This window comes from Galeopterus variegatus, unplaced genomic scaffold, assembly GCF_000696425.1.
Source record: "Galeopterus variegatus unplaced genomic scaffold, G_variegatus-3.0.2 Scaffold1547, whole genome shotgun sequence".
In the NCBI taxonomy this organism is placed as follows: Eukaryota; Metazoa; Chordata; class Mammalia; order Dermoptera; family Cynocephalidae; genus Galeopterus; species Galeopterus variegatus.
The window spans coordinates 244,827-266,861 of NW_007727658.1; the positions used below are offsets into that span (position 1 = coordinate 244,827).

General features: G+C 37.9%; 1 protein-coding gene across 3 annotated transcripts; it reads left to right on the forward strand.

Annotated features, from left to right (window-relative positions):
• The first annotated feature begins 596 nt into the window (after positions 1-596).
• On the forward strand, positions 597-13,262 carry LOC103594378 (atherin-like). 3 transcript variants are annotated; one of them, XM_008577586.1, is made up of 4 exons: positions 597-936; positions 1,220-1,386; positions 1,809-1,996; positions 10,568-13,262. In XM_008577586.1, exons 1-4 carry the CDS (start codon positions 931-933, stop codon positions 10,708-10,710), a joined length of 504 nt encoding a protein of 167 aa, XP_008575808.1. In that variant the 5' UTR covers positions 597-930; the 3' UTR covers positions 10,711-13,262. The 3 variants fall into 3 exon arrangements, 2 of the variants coding, with proteins under 2 accessions (XP_008575808.1, XP_008575809.1); XM_008577587.1 differs by having other exon boundaries at positions 10,589-13,262; XR_550850.1 differs by lacking the exon at positions 1,220-1,386 and having other exon boundaries at positions 600-936.
• Positions 13,263-22,035: the final 8,773 nt, after the last annotated feature.

Sequence of the window (22,035 nt, forward strand, 5' to 3'; positions counted from 1 at the left end):
CTTTTTCCCCCCCCCCCCCCCCCCCCCCTTGTTTTCCTTCTAGAAAATATGATACCTGATCGCCGGGTCTAGCAGGCTGAGGATTTTTTTTTTGTATTTGTATAATACAATGTCTGGCCTTCCCCCTGACCTGCTGGTGTATTTTTGGTCTCATTAGTAGTCAGGGAGATGCCTTAGTGCATCCGGTGCTGCAAGTCAGGGATGAGACACACTCTACCACAGAGAGAGGGAGCAAGCGCGAGAGGATATTAGAAGAGAGGCTTGTCTCCAAGATATGGAAGGAAGTGAGAAATGACAGGGCTGCAAGCTTTGTATGTAGGAGCCTGGCAGGGTGGGGGAGCCGCAAGGGGAGCCAAGTGGATTCTCAGAAAAGGGGGGAAGCCATAGAAGAGCTAAAGGTGATTAGAAGGGGATATCGATTCCTTATTCTGCCAGAGACTTAAGCAGGCATGCGAGGAATCTGCACCATGGTTGGCAAAAGGAGACCGTTGCCTCCTGTAACCAGACACTCGGGCTTTCCAGGAGCCTAGGGAGAGAGCCGAGAAGAAAGGGGGCAGTGTGGTCTAGGAAAATTCAACTCGTCGCTGATTTGTGCCTGGTGCTCGCTGTCCGTCAGCAGCCTCCCTTACAATCTTTTTTCCTCTCTCTCCCTTTTTTCCCCCCTTGCCTTCTTCTTCACTGAAGCCTAGGGGAGCCAGTAAAGATTAAATGTGCTTTCTCAAAGGCAGCCACTTCATGCTGCTATGTCGAAAGGGCCATTATTATTATTATTTCTAATAGTAAAAGGGAAAGGGAGAAAGGTTGAGAGAGAGAGAGAGAAGCTAGGTATGATGATGACGGACTAGCCTTTCTGAGAGGAAAAGGAAAGGGGAAGGGAGAGAAAAAGGAGAGACCCTGAGCTGAACGAAGGATTGTGCCTGAGAAGAACCTATGGAGGTGAGAAAAAAAGTTGTCTTGAAGGTCGTGGGGGGTGGGGGGTGGGGAGGGTGCCAAACAGACCCAGAACAGAGGGAGAAGAAACATAATTTAGCTGTCTTGCTGGCATGATTCTATTTTTAAAGGGGGGAAGGGAAGAGCCTGGGGCTCTAACTGTTTTGAGTTGCATATGGAAATATATAAAAAAAATATTTAGCATTTTTCCTGAGTGCTTGAGGCCCCCTCCAGTGTCTTCCTGGCTGCTTTGTCATGCTCTGACTAGCCAGCCATTTACCTTGCTCAGGCTTGGAATAAAAGAAGAAAAAGAAAAGAAAAGAGAGAAAGAAAGGAGAGAAGAAAAATTGCAAAAAAGCGTCATCTTCCCATTCCCTGGCCCTCCCTTTCGTTTCATTTTTGGAGGCGTCGCAGGAAAGCTCAGCTTTCAGTCCGATGGGGAGAAGCGACTATCAGGTACAGAACCAGTGGCTGTCTGCGAAGATGGAGGGGAATTCGGCTTCGGATTCCTCTGAAATCGCGGCCAAAGGCTTCAGAGGATCCGCAGCGGGAGGTGAGGGGAGAATGCGTCTCCCCAGCGCCCACCCACCCCTTCCCACTTCGCGACTCCCAAATGACAGCCTGCTGCTATCTCCTGGTGATTTGGCCTTGGCTGCAGCCAAGCAGCTGATGCAGAGAAGGGCTTCGTTTGCAGGACTGGCCAAGTGCACACTAAAGAAAGAAGGAAGAAATTTTTAAAAAGCAGCTCTGAGGAGGTTTCTTACTTTTTTTTCTTTAAAAAAAAAAAATTAAGTGACTATTTTCCAAATTTGATTAGTTCCCAGCCCCTCCCTCCACTCCCACCCAACTGCCCTTTTTTTTTTTTTCTCTCGTCAAAGCATAAACGACAGAGTTACAGTCTCTAGATCTGGTGTATCGCTTCCTGCCCCCGCCTCCCCTCCCCGCCCCGGTTCTGCGTCCTCTGTTGAAACACCTCGCCCAGCCCCGCGCCCTGCGAGCTCGCAGTGCCCCCCCTCGCTCGGATGCTGCTCCGGGAGGCCGTGCGGCCCGGCTCCACGTCCAACGGGTGAGTTCCAAACGCTCTTCGTATTTACGCGTTCACAGCCTCCAGATCCTACCTCTCGGTTTTCTCCTCCTCAAAACTTGATTTCTATGATTTTGCATGCGGCATGCTTGCCCTGGGGGAAAGAGATGCCTCATATTTTCTTTTCAGTCATTTGTGCTCCTCGTGAATTAAAAGCTTGGAAGAGACATTCAATCCTTCTTGTAGACCATGGTTTGAAAAACGTGGGCATTTCTGGGTCTATTGATGTTATTTTCCATTTTAGTCAATTATTCTGATCAGAGCTTGAAAAGAGTTTTCTCTGATATATTCGCGATTGTATGGTCAGGTATGTATATGCGCCCCCAGATGTTGCGTATGCGTGTGTGTGTGTGTCTCATACTGAAATGGAATCTAAATTTGGGGAACGAAGGGAGCTTAGAGAGTGAGGAAATAGCGTTCCACCTGTTTGTTGCGTTTCAGTCACGAACCTCGAACAGATATTGCCTGTCATTCTTGTTTTGCTTTGTTTTGTCTCGAGAAAGAGAAAATCGTTGCGCTCCTCTCAGTCCCTGAGACCCTAACTTGTGATGTTTACCGTTTAAATCCACGGGTTAGGCTCTTGGGAGCTGCGAGTCGTGCCTTTGCATCCTGGAAATTTGGTGAAACTTTTTTTCTTTAAAGTAAAAACAAAGGAAGAGAAAGTTTGTCTGAAGTGATTGAGTAGACCCTGAGGTTTTCATTGTTAGGTGGGATCAGGTGACCAGAGAGTGGCAGCTCCTGGGTTTCTGTTAAAATAGGTATATATGCTGTTATAACAGCGCCTTGGCTGCTATGTATATGTCTGCATATTATTGATGCCTGAGGCTTGTGGAACTCATCTACACGGTCTATTCCTTGAGAGCAACACGCAGTACTATCCGAGCGTAACAAGAACAGCTCAGTACCTGGTGCTTGACCTCAGTACATCTCAGCTGAAGTCCCAGCATGCCCCATGCCTCCAACTTTTAAACTCAACAGTTAATCTTAAAATTGTGCACAATTAAAATGGGCAGGGGAATATATCATATCATATATTCAGTGTCCACACATGTGTATCATATATGGCTAGGAACACACAAACATATAGGGGCCAACAAATAGTTTGGGCTAAAATATTAATAGGTTGAATATTCTACTCTTGCTATGCTACACAAAGGAAGGAATTTATAGTATTATGAAGACTAAATTTGTATTACTTTGCAAGATTTTTTAAAAAGAAAATAAAAGGAGGGATATCACTTCCTTGTTTGGTATTTTTTAAAAATGTTATATTCGAATTTAAAAGTAAGAGGGATTGGAAATATATTTTCTAAACATATAAAATAAAAGAAATAATAACAGCACACACACACAATTATTGTATTCTTTAGGAATAATCAATGCTTATTATTCTTCATTTAAAAACTGGAAAAAAAATTAAATTCAATCAAACAAAGTTATCCGTAACACCAAACCGTACATCTAAAATTATCCTCGCTGAAGGTAATTATTAGCATTACCTAGTTTGTCGTCTTCTGGAGCTTTAACTTTTTATAACAGAATAATTTTAGTAATTTAGGTCTGTCTCATAGTTGGGGAAGAAAAACAGTAACTTACCTTTCCTTTGTTGTGAAAAATTCCAGTGTGCAATTTCATTTAAACAATTTTAGTATTCTTGGGCGAATATTTCTCTTCTACTTTTGGAAAATACCTAAATCAACCCTGATTTCAAATGCTTTCTTCTTCTAAAGACTTTATATTGGTTGTAACCCCGTTTTATACATGTAGTTGAAGGTTAAGGAAACTGTTCTTTTCCTGTTGTTGTTTTGTTTTTAAGTGTTTATTACAATTTTAGTCATTGATTCCAAATCGCAGTCAAGAAACCATTTTGTATCAGAAAACTGAACCAAGAAGATGACCTGTGCAGCGATGGCACAGTCTTTTGTCGAAACCTCTTGTGTAGTTGTAATATTTAAATATTATTTCCAGCCTCTGATAGTCCGAATGTGCTTCAAAGAAAAGAGTAATTGAATTTTCAAGTCACCTTTAGTTTATAGAAAATAGATTAATGATTTTTACCATCTTAGCTGGTGTGTGTGCATAAGTATTTGGAAATTATGGCAAGGCATCTACTTAACTTACATATAGATATTGCCACATGATTCATATCAAATATTTGCAAAACGTGGTGAGTTTCGAAGTCAAAATGTATCTGCAGTTTATTGTATGAAAATGTGTGCATGGATCGAGAAAAACATGCTAGATGTGATTCTTCTGTGATTTTTAAATAACAGCATAGTAATTTAATACAAGTATTTCACTTTGTATTCCAAGGCACTCTTTTGGTTTTTTACGTTTTCAAGTGGATTGCTCATGTTCCGAGGTTGCTATCATACAAGTGATCACCCAGGCATTTAGAAGAGCATAACGACACACAGATTTTATATTTCAGCAGGCAACCGCTTCAGTGCAAGGGCAGGTTTCTCAACACCCCTTCTTCCTCACCGAGCCCATCAGTGAAGTTCAGTGAAATGAATAACATAATTGGTGGTTGGTTCAATCACTACCAGTCTAGACTAGCCCAGACGCATCAATTAGAGGGGGCTGTCTTTTAAAGGGAGAGTGCAACCGAAACAAGCAGGGCATTATTGATACCGATCTTTAAAAGTGTAAATCCAGCTTGGCAGATAAAAAAAAAATAAGGCGGGGAATTGAGGTGGGGGTGCGTTGCGGGAAGAAAAGAGAAAGAAGTGAACTGAAGCTTTCGGACACAGAAGGACAGGAAGCTTGAGAGAAAAGGAGGGTATAATGAGTGAAAGGCGATGCAGCACCTCCTTGGAACACAGTTGCAATTCAGTTCACAGGGTACACTGCTTCACCGTATTTTTAACTAGATTTCCCCCACCTCCTTTTATTAATTCCTTTTTTTGCCTCTGTTTCCAAAGAAATGCCAGCTCAAAACCAGTGCAGTTGGAAATTTAACAGCTCTAAGAAGCTCTAGTGAGAATAAAGCCAAGTCGTACAAGCCAGCCAAAACTCCTTTTGCAACATTTTCCCCCAAAAGATGTTTGTTTTCAAGTCTCTAATACCACCTTTTAAAAAAATTAAGTGTACTAATGAACGGTACTCATTTTAAGTCTAGCACCTGGGAACTTATTTTATAGCCAAGACACCTTTAGCAAAGAGCTCATGGTTTTCCGTTGAATACAGTAAGATTATGAAGAATGTAACAAAAGGCTTTGGTAATTTGGTAGGGAATTTTTTGATGAGGAAAAAAAAAAAAGACAAATGATTTAGAAAGTGTTAGGAACACATCAAGCCCCAGGGAAAGAAAATGTTTGATTGGTATTAATTAAAACACTGCTAATATATTCTAATAAAATCAGATTTAACATTCTAAACTAATCCGCCTGCTATGTCAAAGGAAAAAAGTATTATCTTATTTGCATCTCTGCAATCCAAATGCATTTGCTCATTCAGCAGAATTAATTTTTATCACCAGCCTGTTTAATCTCCTCACAGATTTAGCAAACTTATTCTTTCAAATTAAAAAAGCTCAGGGTGGGCAACCCATGGAAGGTATTGGGAAGATAGTGACTGTATCTGGTTTTATATTTTACGATATTCTTTTCTCGTCATTGGCTATAATGGGGTGTGGAGGAACACCGTGAGACTGCAGCGAGAATGATGAATGGTTAATTTTTCCTCTTTCTCTTCTTTTACCTGCCAGGTTATTTATGAATTTCAGTTGCCAAATTATACAAGTGGCATTTATTTACATGACTGGTGTTGGTCTGTTGATTAATATCTAATTTTTTTTCTAATTTCAGAATCTATTTTATTGCAAATTCCTAATGCAAAAGGCTCTTAAGGCAGAATCCAATTGCCTTTTCTCAGTTATTTTCAAATGTAGTCCTCCAAAGAGAAAGTGGGGAAGAGAATGTAAAATTCTATCCACTAAGAACTGAGTTCTTTGTTCTCTTTTTATGTTGAAATTTCTGCAGAAAAATCTCATTTTTTATGAAGCAGTGAGTTTTATGCTCTTTATTGTTAAACTCTCACAACTGATAAAATTATCTCAAAATGACATCACAACCAAAATGTTTCATCCCTCATTAGTCTACCATGACTATGATATCATATGTAAACATGTACTTAACACAAAAAGTGAACGGGCCATGAATACTGGGGACCATATTTATGTGTTTCCAAAGTGAGGAATTGTGCATGATATCAAGGAGAGGTAAACTACTGACTAAGCTACTGATGATGCTGCCTTTTTGCTCCATTGCCTTTTCAAGTCTTCAACGTAAAAGAGCAATCGCAGTTCGGTTTCACATGTATTGTTCTATAATCCAGGCAATAAATGCTAATTAGTAATGCTCAAGGATCCGACCATTCAGAGTAATTATCATAATTTACTTCTTCCTTGTTAAAGACATTCCTTGCTGATTAAAAAAAAAAAAAATTAAATCGGCGTTTTACCCACTGCACCGCAGTGGAAATGCACTAGAGAGATGTTCCAGGTACAGTAATATCGTTGTGGCTGCATTCTAAGTCACCGACATGTGCCTCTTAGCTTATTCCAAATGGAATTGCAGCTTCATTTCTAAAAAGAAATTCATGTAAATGCATAAAGTTTTGCGCGTGCACCAGGAATGTATGATTTTATTTTACAAACCCCAAGGCTCCTCCTTCCCAGCCCACCCCTTTCTAAAACCACTTACTGAGCAGAACAAAGGAAACTGCTAACTATAGAGGCATCATTAAGTGTGAACAGCAACAGCATGATAAAGTATGTGATATGACAACATATTTCATTGCACAAAAGTGCAGATAATTACATAATTCAATAGTAACCCTGACTAATTAGCAGAAAGATCTTTAAGGAGGAATCAAGAAAATGGATCCAATCAACTTGAATAATATGCTTCATTCTCCAAGATCACAAATATATTTTGGTTATTTAATGATTGATTGATTCATATAGAAAGATGAGGACAAAAGCCTATTCCTCAAAGCAGAGCTTTGATCTGGGGTACTCTTTAGGACAAATTAATCATATGTTTTAGAAGAGCTGAATTTAATGTAGGGCTTTCTGTTTTCAGTCAAAGGTATAATCTGCCATTCTATTGCACAATTCTCTTCTATCAGTTGATCTAAAAAATCGTCAACCTTAGCTTTTCGTATCATTGCCTCAGAATGTATATGTAGATTCCCCCACATTTTCTAATGAGGCTCATGTTTAAGTTTGTTTCTTATTGCTGGAAGCAAATAAGTATCATGTGTACGGAAAGAACAAAATAAATAACTGTGCTGAATATTATATATGGTGGAGCCTTCCCCCCTTCCTTATCAAGGTAATATTCCCAGTGTTCATTGTTCATTGGTCCTTTAAGAGAGAGCTTCAGCTTTTACTTGAGAGTTGTAAGCGCATTAGAGGAATAATTCCCTTTGGATACTATACAGAAGGAGCCACCTGCAAAATGTTGATGCTGTTATTGAAGTCTCAAGTGGAATCAGCTTTCAAAAAATTAGATATTAGATACATCCGATATAAATTGCAATGTGTAATTATACTAATGTGCATATAGTTGTGTGTTGCTTTACATGTTGCCTACTTGAGTTCCACGCCCCACCCCCCTTGGGCATATCTCATCATTTGAAATGGCTCCTAAGTAGTATGTTTTTAAAATCAGCTTACTTTTTAAAAATTCCTTGCCAATTAATATGAGAATAAAAGGACTCTACAGTCTGTGTTCTTATGCAAGAATAAATGTTTGTGACCTAGATGTTGGAAAAAATTAGTAATTTCTAAAAGGGTTATCATTGTGGACACTTACATTATTTGTAAAATATTTGCTAATCTTTACTGATTTAGTCTTCATTCTGACCTTGGACAACTTGAAGTAATGGAGAATATTAGAATAGTAAATCTTATTCACAAGAAATTCATTTCCTTTGTTGGAATAATGGGATAAAATGCCAGGGAAATGGCCTTGGGCGGAGATAATAATTTTGACTTAATCAAAGTAATCAAAACAATAATAAACAACTGAAAAAAAATTTTCCCTCCATTGTGCATGGTGCATGATGAATACTGAAACTCTGCCTTAGGTCATTTATGCACAAACATCAACTTCCCTTTTGGTTTCTCGACACGATGCCAGAGATCTACTGATGGCCCCACTGAAGAGGCCCTCCAAGGAGCTGACTCCTGAAGATCTAGCTATTAAGGAAAACCCAGGCAGAGCAACAGCAACTTGGTTGATCAGCCTGGCACTTGGCACTTATGCGCTCAGTAGGTGAAGATGCTCTCAATGCAAATTTGGAGAATCATTACCATCAGATCACAGAGGGACCCTGAGCAAGGCGATACAAGGGTCCCAATTTATGCTTATGTGTTTGGGAGACAAAAAGAGTTCCAAGAGAGTCTCATGTTAAGATGATACAAGATATTACTCATTCCAATTAAGTAGGCATAGGACCCAAAGAAAGCTGATTTGTAAAACATTTGACTCATAATAGACAACTAGAATATTGTCATTCACATATTTATACTATTTATTCCTCAAAATTCATTTTAACAATGGAGTCCATTTTGTGTGGGCTATCTCTATGCAACTCCAAAGCAATACATTGGTGCACTTTTCACCTGCTCATGTATTTAAAGACTTTTCATTACGAGCTATCCAAAGGAGTCATAAAACTTGTGTGAAGCATCCTTTCTTAATGCAATAACATTTTAATTTATTCACAAATGAGTCTTGCACATGTGTATCTAAAGCTTAGCACCTCTGTTAATGTCCACACAATAATAAATTCTAAAATCTGTAAGATGTGTGTGTAAGTACTCATCCAGGATCAGTTATTGCCTGCTTAATTAGAACAGAAAAATACCTGTTAACAATATTTAACACTAAGTTCTTTTACAGGTTTTAAAAAAAATATGCATTATACCTGCCATCTAGAGAAGCAACATCCTCAGTTTATCCAAAGTGTTTAGGCCAGAAAGCAGTGATACGTCATAGATATTATCCCTTTTTCTATGCCTAACTCATTATGCAACTTCATTGTGTGAGCATAATGAAGAGGCTGACAATAAAGGCTTTAGTTCAGTTAAAATCCACCTGCAAAGTATATTTCATTCATACCACCTTTGTAAAATAAAAAAGAGAAACATTAATATGACTCTTCTCAAATATCCTTATCTGTAAAATGAGTGGGTTGGATTAGTTGGGCTCTATAGTCTTTACAGCTCTCAGAATTTTTGAAGCTATTCTAAAGTGTGGAAGCATAGCAACAACTCCAGGACCCCCAAATCCGGAGTCTGTCTGGAGTACCAGCAGTTGCTCTTCACAGTTATATTTGATTCCACCTCCAGGTTCTGTACGTACTAACATATTTTGCGTTGGTTCTAAAACAGTAAAAACTGGAGTTCATTTTCAGGAAGGGGCAGTGACAGAAAGGAGCAACAGCTGAAGAAGGAAAAAAACTACACAGTAGGAGAAGCACATTCTTGATCTGAGTTCTAAGCCCGTCTCCCTCAACGTTAACGTAGAAGAATCCCAGACAAGCACTCGCCTTTCTATTTGAAGACCACATTCTTTAGTCCTTCTGCCTTCGTTTCATTTCTTGCAGCGTGGTTTGCTTTTGCTGTTGGGTTGACGCCTTTGAGTTTCATGTTTCCCTTTACACTGGATTCACTTGAATCATGCTAATATTCCCCTCAGAAGCCCGCAACAGTTACACGAACACATCACACTTCCCACATTCAATTTTAACATGTTCAAAGCCACCTGGAAATTTCCCCACCCCATTTTCTAAAACCACTCAGAATGTGTAATCTCTTCTTGAATTAAGCAAGCCTGCCTTCTGGCTCCCACGTCTTTGAGTACGCTGGCACCCTGGTCGCCTCTGCATGCTCTGTCCCTCCGCCTGGTCTACGGTTTAGAGCCTTCTTGTTCTTTCTTTCCCTCTTTTTCTTTTTTCTTCCCTCCCTCTTTTTCTTCCTCTCTCTCTTCCTCTCTTTCTCTTTCTCCCCCCACCCCTTTTTCTCTCTGTTTCTTTCATTATTTTTTTTTAATTGAGTACCATTTGCCGTGTTCTGAGCCAGGTGCTGGCAACACAGAGACAAATACAAGACACTGACAATTAACACCTAACAGTTCTGGTGACTTCATTCACTCCTGCATTACTAAGCAGTTATGTACCCACAACTATTTTATTTTGCCTTTAGTCCTTCAATTCATTTGAATGTGTCCTCAATGTCCTGTGTTCTTTTGTTCTTTCCCTATGTGTCCTGAATCATTAAGTTCCCAATTGGATAAACCTGAATCTTTCCTTACATAGTATTTTCTCCCAGCACGAGAGAGTGGTGCTCTCTCATGCACTCAGGCAATGCCATTGCCTGGCTGCAAGTTGAGCAAGATGAAAATGAATAAAAAGCTACAGAGATGCAGCATTTCACCTATAGTTAGGAAAATGTGGTCTCTGAAGTTTCGTTACCTTTATTTATTTTTATTAAAGAGTCAATGCGATAACTTTCTGTGACATGTTCTGTTATTTTTTTAGTTGTGTTGATGTTCCTTTCAGCTGATCCTATAGCCCCCCTTCTCAGGAATGTCTCCGCAGTGAAAAGACAGACTGCAGAGATTGCTATATTCATGGAACCTCAAGCCAGCTATGAAGTTGCAACAAAGAAAGTGATCACCTGAAGACATCTCTCCTGCTAAGCAACACACTCAGAGGGTGCAGTTTCAGCCAGTAGAACTCTCAGAACAAGAGGCAATCTTTTCAAGAGACAGAAAAACTTAATAATGACATCTAGATTTCTAATGAGCCAAGAACTTTCCCTTCCTCGTGTGTATTCCTCTGTTTGTATTTAAATTCATGTGACATTTATTTTTTTCCTAGTACAGATATGCTTCTTAATGCACTAGTTTTAAAATCTAAAATTGCACAAATATGTTAACACTTTAAGAAACAAAATTAATGCTATAAGAAGAATGATTTTTAGCCACACAAAGAGTTTGATCTCAACAGTGACCTAAAGAATAAAAAGTACTTTTGAAATAACAAAGAAGTCAGAGGCAATTTACAGGATAAAGCAGTGGTAGAAACTCATACTGCAACATAGAAATACATTTTTTGACCTGACACTAACCAATCAACCATTGTTTTTATCAAGCAAGCTTTGTTCCGTGAGATATGGTCACTGTTTCTAAAGAGCTTAAATCTAGTATACAGAATTATGTGAACTTTTGAAAGATAAGTAATAGATCAGGTCAGTAGATGTTAAGAGCAAAAACAGAACAGAACAAAACACGATGTAAACAATGAGCTCAGAGAGGTTCTCTGTAAGGTAGGTAAAATCAGCTTATTTAAGGAAGAAATCTCACAAAAGAGAAAAATATGAGATGAATCTTGAAGGATGCTAAAAATTTAGATAAATGGGAAGAAGGAAAAAATAAGGTCCTTTAGGTGGATGTCATACAAAGCCATAGAGGAAGAAATCCACATGGTGAGTTTAGGCAATTATGAATACACACGTCTTTACCCCGGACGTTCAGTACCTCTCTGAATATATCTGGTAAAGACTTTGCACATACACCTCCCCTTTCTCACCCCAGCTGTCACCTAGAATTATAATCATATTTCTTTGCCATTAAAGCAAGTGATGATGATTGGTGATAATCTGGAGAATTTGTGATTTTTCTGTAAACCTAATAATAATCAGTATTTCCTGAGTTCTCACTATACATTGAGCATTTTGCATAATAACTCACTTAAGCCTCACAACAACTATGCAAGATGTATATTATTACTTCCATTTTACTGGCAAGAAAACTGAGGTTTAATGAGGCTAAGTGACTTGCCAAAGTGCCACATACAGTGTTCACATTCGGGATTGCAATTACGAAGCTCATGATCTAAAGCACTGTCATAATGTTGTGATCAGCGTCACAATGTCACCACGATTTTCTATATTCCTTGATATTTTTCTATGATGAACAAATAGCTATTTCATTTAATTATTACTTCAAACTTTTCAGTTTTCTGATTAAATTACACTGCAGTGATAGAATACATTTTTATTACAGATATTTTTAAAAGTGAGGAATAGAGCTTGTCAACATTTTAGGCATGCTTATTTCCAGACTTTGATAAGATTGTTCACTTTGGTTTGCATGAAATCTCAAATTCTTGAGAATAATAATAAAAAAATGGCAGGGAAGGAGAGAGAGCTTAAGGCACCTATTGCAATATCCTTTGTTACAGATGACATAAATCTATAGCCCATACATTTAGAGTGAATTAAAGAAGATCACACATTTGGGTGTGGCAGAGCAAGAACCAGAAAACAGGTTCACCAGTGACTCTCCACTCTGCTTAAATGAAATATGAACTTGAACTTGGTCAATGGCAGCATTCTATCTAGGTAACCAGGAAGCTTCATGCCTAGTGGACTGTTTCAGTTCTGTGCTTCCCATCTTGATGTGAAAAATCACTATCTCTGAACCAACATCTTTAGGTCCAGATATTGCCAATGGTCCATCCCCAAAGAACACATAATGGTTGAAGTTTTATGTGTACAATGTCTTCAGTGATATTCTTAAGTTATTTGGAATTCTTAGTTCACTTACACAAATCAGATCTTCTAATGAGCATCTTCTTAACCAACTTTATGCACTGTATATATTTGTAAGTGCTTCTGCATGAATGTCTATACATGCCTGTTTCAATAGTATGTATGTTTTTAAAAAATATTAAGTCATTTGCTATTATAATCCTCACTTATTCGTATAACTAACTTAAGAGTACCTTGGCCATAAAAGGCTAGAACTAAGGAAATCTCACTGCTTTTTCCAGCCCCTTTGCATTTGATTGGCATTTAATAATGGTTAATAAAGTGGTTAGCTGGATAACATAAAGGTTCAAAATGCAGTTCTGTCTTGAAGTAGTCAGTTAAGCGGGGTCCACCTATGCACCAACTTCTAAATGTGTGGAAGTCTCTGAATGTTTGACTGTTGTAAATTTCCACTTAGGTATCTGGCATTGTCAGATTTAGATCTCTTTACAGCTCTGGTTGTCCTGTTTTCAGAATGATTGTTGACTGTATCTCTTACATAGTTCTCATTAAGTGAGCTCATAAATAAACAGGGTTGTTTAAAGAGTAGCCAAGCACAAAGTGTGACTTTGTTGACATTTTATAAGACTCTGTCATATGTCCCAAACCCCCAATAAAAGCAATATTGCATCATCTGTGCACTTGTGTTGATTTTTTAGAACATCATGATCTCATAATTTGTTTGTTTTCTCTAGTATATATCAAAGCTAGTTTTAGGATCCACGAGGAGCAAATAATGTAATATGAAAGGAAAATTTAAATTTCAGGGACAATTTCTGAATGATTACATGTTACCTTTAAACAAATGGCACTATCACCTACTGAAGACAGAAACCAAGGTGTGGTCCTTGTCTCTTCCCTTTCCATCTGCCATGGCCAATCACTCAGGTAATCCTTTCGACTTTACTTTGTGTTTTTCAAATATTTCTACTTCCTTCCCTCTCTGTGCTATTTTAGTAAAGACAACCCTCATTTCTCACCTGGACAACTGCATCATATCTCCAGTTTTCCCCTTCACACTGCCAAGTAACAGCCAGCGGAATTTCTCTAAACCACAAATATGATCATATTATTCCATTATTTCAAACTCCTTACTGGTTTCCCATTGTGCTTGAAATGTCACAACACCTAACACCTTTTATATCCTGGATCCTGGCTCTAACCGTCTTCTCTGGATTCATCACGTTTCTCTGTCTCTTTGCTTTTCTGAGCTCTAGCCATCCATGCTTGCCTTTTCTTAATGTTCCTTTATCTTCTGGGATTTCTCACACACTTAGCCTTCTGCCTATTACTCTCTTTGCTCTTCCTTCTAATCTCATCTAGAAGTCATGTCCTCTAGGAAGTCTTCACCCCAGCCCTCTACCACCCAGGACTGGCTTTCCCATCTAGGTGCTTTCAAGGCATTCTGTGCTTGCCTCTTGTTAGGACTTATCACCCAATATTGTGATCATTTATGGATCCACCCCCTCTTTTTGAATACGAGATTCTAGAGCTGCACTGTTCAATAAGGTAGCCACTCATTGTATGTGGCTATTTCAGTTTAAATTAATTAATATTAAGTAAAGTTAAAAATGAAGTTCCTCAATTGCACTGGCCACATCTCAAGTGCTCAATAGTCACATGCAATAGTAACCACCCTACAAAACAGCACAGATAGAGAACACTTCCATCATCGAGAAAATGCTATTGGACAATGCAGTCCTAGAAGATAAGTACTTGTTTCACTTTTCATTTCATCCTCTTGCCTTGCAGTCTTTCTTAACTGGGGTTTATCATCTGAACCACAGAGCACACAAACATAATTTGAATGACTATTTTCTCAATTCTTCTGTGGACAATATATAACATATACTATATGAAAAGGAAGGAAGTTAGTTTATTACATGTAAAGATACCCAGAGATTAGGGTTCAATTCTAGCATAAAACCCTGGTTGACAAGGTCTACAATAGGCTATCATAGTGCTTGGCACAGTATATGTACTTCATAAACATCTGCTGAATGAATGACAGCTCTGGATACCTAGAGACATTTAGTTTTATTTATTTTCACCTAGATGTGTAGAGTCATGTAGGTGACATATCTTTAGATTCCAAAGGGCCCCTTCTCTAGAGGAAATGGTGATAGATGATTTTCTTACTTTCATCCCAAGGACAGGTGAATTGTATCACTGTGATAGGATTACTTATTTAATTTTTCCTCCATGTTTACACGGGCAAACAAATAAAGAAAATTGAGCTCTTCAGTGAATGAGATCAAAATGAAAATGATCAGAGTAAATACCAGATTTGATAAGCCCTATTTATTTTAGGGATTAGCCAAAGTTCACTAAAAATATTAATTTTTTATTGAGGACCTACTATGTGCCAGACACTTTGTTAGGACCTGAGATTATAGGAGGTGATGGGATAGACAAAATTCTTGCATTCATAGTGACAATATTAACATAATTATTTCAGTTCCTCCTGCATTGTACTCAAAGCGAGAATCCTCAACCTCAGCTGCACATTGTAACTACCTAGGGAGTTTTAAAAATACTGATACCTGGGTTCCTCCTCAAAAGATTCTGATTTAATTGGTGTAGAGTGTGGGCTGGTAATTGGAATATTTTTAAAGCACCCCTGGAGATTGGAATGTCAAGCCAAAGTTGAAAACTATTGACCTATGGGGACATAATCTTGGCATGAGCTCAGAAAACCAAGAGCTTTTGGTATTGAGAGTTGATAGCACATTAGAACCAAAATGAAGCTTTAAAAATCATCTGCCAACCACAGCTTTATTTTATGTTTTATTCCTCAGAATATAAACCAATACTTAAGTCACTGAGTTGTCCAGGTCAAACAGTCAGTTTATGATGAGATGATACCTGACCTCAGGTTTCTGATTTTAACCCAATACTTTTCTTGTCACACTAAACTGTCTCAGAGAAATGGAAGATATAATTGTCTTCAAATTAAGAGACAAACAACATCGACTGTGGTCATAATTTTTTTAAAGTAAGAACTGAATCTGGATCAATTTGACTCCCATATGCTCAAATATTTCTGCTAATCAAATGTGAGCACTATAGAGTCTTTTTGTTAACATGCAACTTCTTTTTTGAAAGATATGCACTGTACATACATGAAACTGTAAAGAGGGAGATCAGTTTCCTGGGAATCCTAGCAGCATTCTTACAAATTCAAAACTCAATATATACATGTTGAACTCTACAGATAACTAGGAAGGATATCTTACTTTTAAACTTGAGTTACTCAATAGCAGAAATGGTAGTGGGAAGAGAAAATAAAAGAGTGCTCTGTGCTCCCATGTTCTCTGTCCCTGCCCACCTTATTATATGACATTCCATTCAGTTTAACATTTTACAGTATAGGTAAAAATTGCCAGTCTCTCCCCATGAGAAAAGCTGACTTTGAAAAATACCTACTATAAAAAAATGGGTACATCTCTTAGCTACCACCATGCCCCACTTTTAGATTCTACTCATAGATCAAGAGAATCCAGGTACTATTAAGTCATCTAGTCCACTCTTCTTCATCCACGTGAGACCACATAGAGAAAACGTGCCTTCCACTTTTTCAAGGCATCAGAATAAAACTAAAGTTCACATACTTCCCTCAAAGTGCATTTCATCATTTGAGAGTCTACACAGTTGGGAAATTCTTTGGTATTTCTATTCCAAATCCCTCACGCTGTAGTTTAATCCCATTTTCTCTTGTTCCCTGTGGAGAGAAGGAACAGCTGGCTTCCATTCTCTCTAAACTCAATCTCTTCGTGTCCTTACAGACACCTACCTCTCAGCCTTCTCTTCTCTGAAATAAATAATAACAGTTCCCATCAGGAAAATGTCTCTCTTGAATTGTGCATATTCACTGCCATATCACATACATTCACGCTCATCACATAATGTTCAGAATTAAAACAAGCCAAAGCCAAGAGCAAAAAAAGCAAATGTATCATTGTTTTCATGAATGAAATTACAGATCCAGTAATAGACACAGAATAAATATCTGGGAATGATAATCTTCCAATAATGATGTGCCAAAATTATCATAATTTCTTTTAGAAAGTATAGACAATCTGTTGTTTTTGGAGAGATGAATTAAAAATGAAATGATTAGGTTTTAATTTCCTTTATGCAAGTTTTCCCCACGCCCTGCAATGGAATATTCCATTCAGCATTCCACAGCAGGAGCCACCAATGCTTTGATAAAAATAGATACAGTATTGGAACATTCAGTCAATGGAGTAATCCAATTGTCTGAACATTCTTTTCTGCTTTGTCATTTACATTTTAATAAATCCCAGAACATGTCAAGCTGTATTCAGTTCTACCAAGTGTAGCTAACCACACGCAGTTATATGATGCAGTGAGAGAATCATAGCATGCAACTCCTATAATGCATCAACATTTGGTTTGTGTATATTTTTAGGTTCATACATTTTAAATAAGGATACTCTGAAAAATGAAAAATTGATATTTTACAAAATCTTTGCCTTATCATGATGCTGTTACTATATTCAGCTTTCATAAGGGCAGCTGTGGGGAAGGGGTGTTCTATTTGATTGATCTAGGAATGCTGGCATCTGTTAACTCCAAGGACAATACTATATATAGCCAGCAAAAATGTGGAATGTTCAATTATCATCTTATGCCTTTTTCTTTGCCAGTTTACTGTCCCTCCATTCAGGAGGATCAGATAATCACATTTTAAAGTCAGTCATTTGACATTCCATAATGACAAGATTTCAGGCAAGCCAGTCTTACAAGATAGTGTGTGTGTGCATGCGTGAGTAATTATTATTAACCTGTAGGCATAATTTAATCCATGCATATATTGGCCACCAACTGTTTCAGCTCTTTGAGAGATTTGTTATCCTGGCTTGAAAGAGCCCACTGAATTTTTACAATGTGGTAGAGCTGTAATGAAGATGGAGTGAGCCTTAGCATGTTAAGGATCCCTAAAGGGCAGGTATATGCTTAGAGAGGAGGGTTGTCCAAGGATAAGACTATTCAGATTAGTCTCTACTAGTAAAAACCACAGGGAACACGAGGCTTAAACTTAGCTCTGGTTATGTCCTTTGTATGTGATTAGCTAAGTTGCTTAAGTAAGCCCATCAGAAAATTCCCACTTTAGGCTCTTCCTTTCTACTTTTTGAAGTTATCCCTTGGGATAGTAACCACCTAAAGACCAGGGTTACTTCCTGTCATCAGGTAAATCTGATTAGTGTTAAACTTGTGATAAATTCAAGAACTAAAATGAATCATAAAAAATTAGTTTCTTTTTTTCTGGTACTTAGAGAAGTTTAAATGCTTGCCACAAGGATTGTGAGCAGGAGACATATTACTATACAGGTACTGTGTTAGGAGAGTGATCTCATAGCTTACCAGTAGCGGATGGAGAAAACCAAAACTACAGTGGCATTGTAGTGCACGAGCAAGGTCATCGGCATTTCTTGATTCCTTGGGTTTTCTCTCACTCTGCTCGTAGTGTGATAACTGGTAGATTTGGTGGAAAAATAGGACCCAGCCAATAGCAGAAGGTTTGCAGTATCTTGAAGACCTCTAGGGAAGGACCTCTACAACTTCCCCGTCCACTTAGAGTACCATCAACACTTCACTCATAGAGCACTACGGTGATTGTAGAATAGTGGGTTGTGACTTCAGATGACACTCAATGAGCTTGAGTTAATCAACTAATCATCTCAATCAACATTATGGAGGATTTGGGGAGGTATGTCAGATAATGAAGATCAAGGGTCATATGTTGAAGGTTTCATTTTCAGGAATCAAACATCCCATATTACAGATCAAATTCTATTGATAACTATTTCCTTTGAAATGTCCGGATTTGTGTCAGCTCTTCCGTAAAATGAGAGACATGGTGGTTGCCTTGTCTCTACTTGACAAAGATATTGAAAGTAAATATGGTTAAGGTTTTGAGTAGGCCCTTAAATTAAACGCCACTGGCTTTTAAAAACCCAGGTTAATAGAGAGGAGCAGGGATGCAGGTGTGATAAAAAATGGATGTTTTTTCAGATGTGCTTCAGATGTTTGCTTCAGCCAGATTTCCTTTTTAATTCTAGTTTCATAGATTTTCAATGATGAAGAAGCCACAAAGGCCATCTAGACCAATTTCCATCTTTTGCTTGAATTTTCTGTGCTAGTTTATAACAGACCACCTCCTTGATCAGTAATTTAATTTTTGGACAACTCAGATGTTTTTAATACTTCTTCCTAACACTGAGTTACAAAGGCCTCTTCTGTTATTCCGTATTTCACCCTTCAGATGTATAGTATAAGTCTGATCTCTTTTCTATTTGTCAGTCCTACAGATATGAGTATTTAAAGGAAGAAATCATCCTAACTAAGATATCTGATATATTGGATATTTCTCTCAAAGTCATCTTATTCACATGTCAGACTCAGACTTTCTCAAAGGAGATCATAAGAAACCTCGTCATGTGACTTGTTGAAATTAGGATTCCAAATGTCATTCCCCCCAACTATCAGTCTAATACCTCTAAAGGAAAGAAGTGAAGTTAGTCTGGCATGGTTGGTTTTATTTGTTTGTTTGATGTGGTCTCATATTTACATTTTTTTTTTCTTACCAATCACTGATGCTAGGAAGCAGCCATTTAGATAAATGATGAATGGCAAGGAAAAGTTGGTCTGGGATTAACATTTCGCTTCAGGTAATCAAAAGAGGGAATATTTTATATGAGCGTAATTGAGATCACTCTTGCACATATGAATGTGTTCAATAACTGGATTCTTCTCTTTCTTGTTATCTCTTTGGGTTGATAAATAACCCTCCTTAAAAGAAGAGATTTAGGATAAGTGGCATTGGAGATCTTTCTGTCCACTGTAAGGATATTCATGTGTTTATACATCCTTGTATTCATCTATCCCCCAAAATAGAATAAAAGTAAATATAATTAAAAAATACATTTGGGGGGCTCCTCACTATAGTAACAATTACTCTGAGAGGAGAGCGAGTTATGTAAGGTGGGCATGGTCTGACACCTATTCAAGGGATTTCGTTACCCAAGTTCCTAAAGAAACACATAATAAGGCATTTCAACTCAATTCAAATTCTTCAAATGAATTGAAATTCATGAGACAGCAGTCCCACAGTCTGGCCCCAGAGGACAGAATTCTTATGTGGGCTCCAGTGTACTATGCTTCCGGATGCTAATGTTACCTGAAAACATTGAAAGCCCCTTTTTATCCTTTCTCTCACTCCTTCTGTGCTGAGACTTGGTCATTCTTTCTCTGTATTCCATGTGCTTTCACTTTTTTCTTTTTTCTTTCTCCTTTCCCCTTTCCTCCTTTTTTCCCTCCCTTCCTCCCTCCCTCCTTCCATTCCTTCCACCTCCCTTCCTTTTCTTTTTTCTCTCCTTCCTTCCATCCTTTCTTCCTTCCTTTCTCCCTTCTTCCTTTCCTCCCCTTTTCCCTCTTTCTTTCTTCCTTCCTTTTTTTCTTTCCTTTTCTTGCTGGCATTTCACCTCTATTTGTTTACATATTTTCTGAAAAGTCACAGCTCTTTCCACTGACTATGAACTATTTACGAGCCATTGCTGCTTGAGCTTGGTGTATATGTGTGGCTTTATTTCTCATGCTACTACCGTCCCTTTAAGACTTCATCACTGAGTAAACTGTGTTAAAATTTTATCTGAGGATACAACCACATGTAGAAAGTAATATGGGTTCTTTATTCAGAGAGCGGGGGAAGAGAGAGAGAGAGAGAGAGAGAGAGAGAGAGAGAGAGAGAGAGAGAGAGAGAGAAAGGAAGGAAAGAGCCCTCCTTGGATGGTTCCTGTGCTGCATTTTTCCCTGAGTTACTGGCACATTTTGCTCATTTGCTATCTTATATCTTTAACAGGGGAGAAGATTAAGCATTTAATGATCTACAGAACCTTTCTTTTCTGTTCCAATGGTTAACACAATTCACTTTCAGTATTTTCCTCGTGACTACCACTCATATTCACTAAGTGTTTCTTAAACTGGACTGTGCGTCAGAATCACCTTGGAGAGCCATGTTAAGCCACAGATTGCTGGGTCCCATCCCCAGAATTTCTGATTCAGTGGGTATAGGACAGAGACCTAGGATGGCATTTCTAACAAGTTCACAGGGGCTGCTGTTTCTCTAGATCCTGGGACCACACTTCGAAAACCACCGCTCTAGTTCTAAACTATTATTTCATCCTCGTCAACCATTTTTTCAATAGGATAAATAATTTCAGTTCTTTTAGCCTTCTTTAATAACATCTATTTCCAGAACTCTTAATCTTCAGGGTGGCTTTTCTTTGAACTGTTTCCAAATCCATGTTTAGCTGGAAGGCTAGAATTGGATACAGGGCTGCAGCTAATTCTGACTTAATAAAAATAACAACCCCTTATATTTCTATGATGTAAGTCTCCCAAAAGATTAGAACAGCACTTTCTTATCTGTATCTTGTTTGTTTGCCTAATATCCATGTGATATTATCTCATTTTGGTAAAGGAGACATTTGGGGGAAAAGATATTGAGCAAGTACCATGAAGATATGCAGGGCAAGACTTGAACTCAGATTTCTTGATTTCTAGTTTACAATTCTATCTGAATTATTGGAGAATATATTTAATTTTTAAAATCCAAAGTATAGTTTAGCTCATTGAATCAACGTGAACTGCTTTAATCTATTAATACACTGCTTAAAAAAAAAAGAAAATTGCTTGATTTTGAGTCCAAGTTGTTACTGGCTGTGCAGATATAAACTAAGCATAATTCTACTCAAACAATATGGAAATCTAAAACTCTTTTATATGGAAGTTTATTTCTATGATCACAAGTAATATCTTTACGTTGTGATCCCTCTATGGCTTTCAGTGTAGTAAACATATTAATTTGGGTGCAAATTTTACCTTCTGTAGTAAAATAGCCTTCTACTTTATTTTACAGATTAGTTATGACACGATTTTATTTTTTTCCAACCTTACTATTCACAAGATAATTAGGAATTTCTACATTTATCATTTACCTGATTTTATATATGTTTCCAAAAACAAAAGGGAGAAAGAGAGATTAGAGAGAAAGAGTTTGTCAACTTACCAATTTTATTATTTATATTATCTCAAAGTCCTTTATCTCCTTAAGCCCCATGGTCCACTCTCTGCTTTTCTTACATCCTTTCTGGATTTCCCATCATGACAAAATGAAGAGTCTGACAGCTTATAAAACCATAAAGCTGGATTAGATAGGTTTTTAAGGGTCCTATTGTTTGCCCTTAAACCATTGTTGCAAAAGTGAAAGTCTCCAACTGTTCGTCTGACACACAAATTGTCATTAGCAAGGTATTAGAAGGAATCTCATTTATTACCACCAAGGAAATAAATAACACCAATGGACTGAGTGTCTTTCATCCAAATT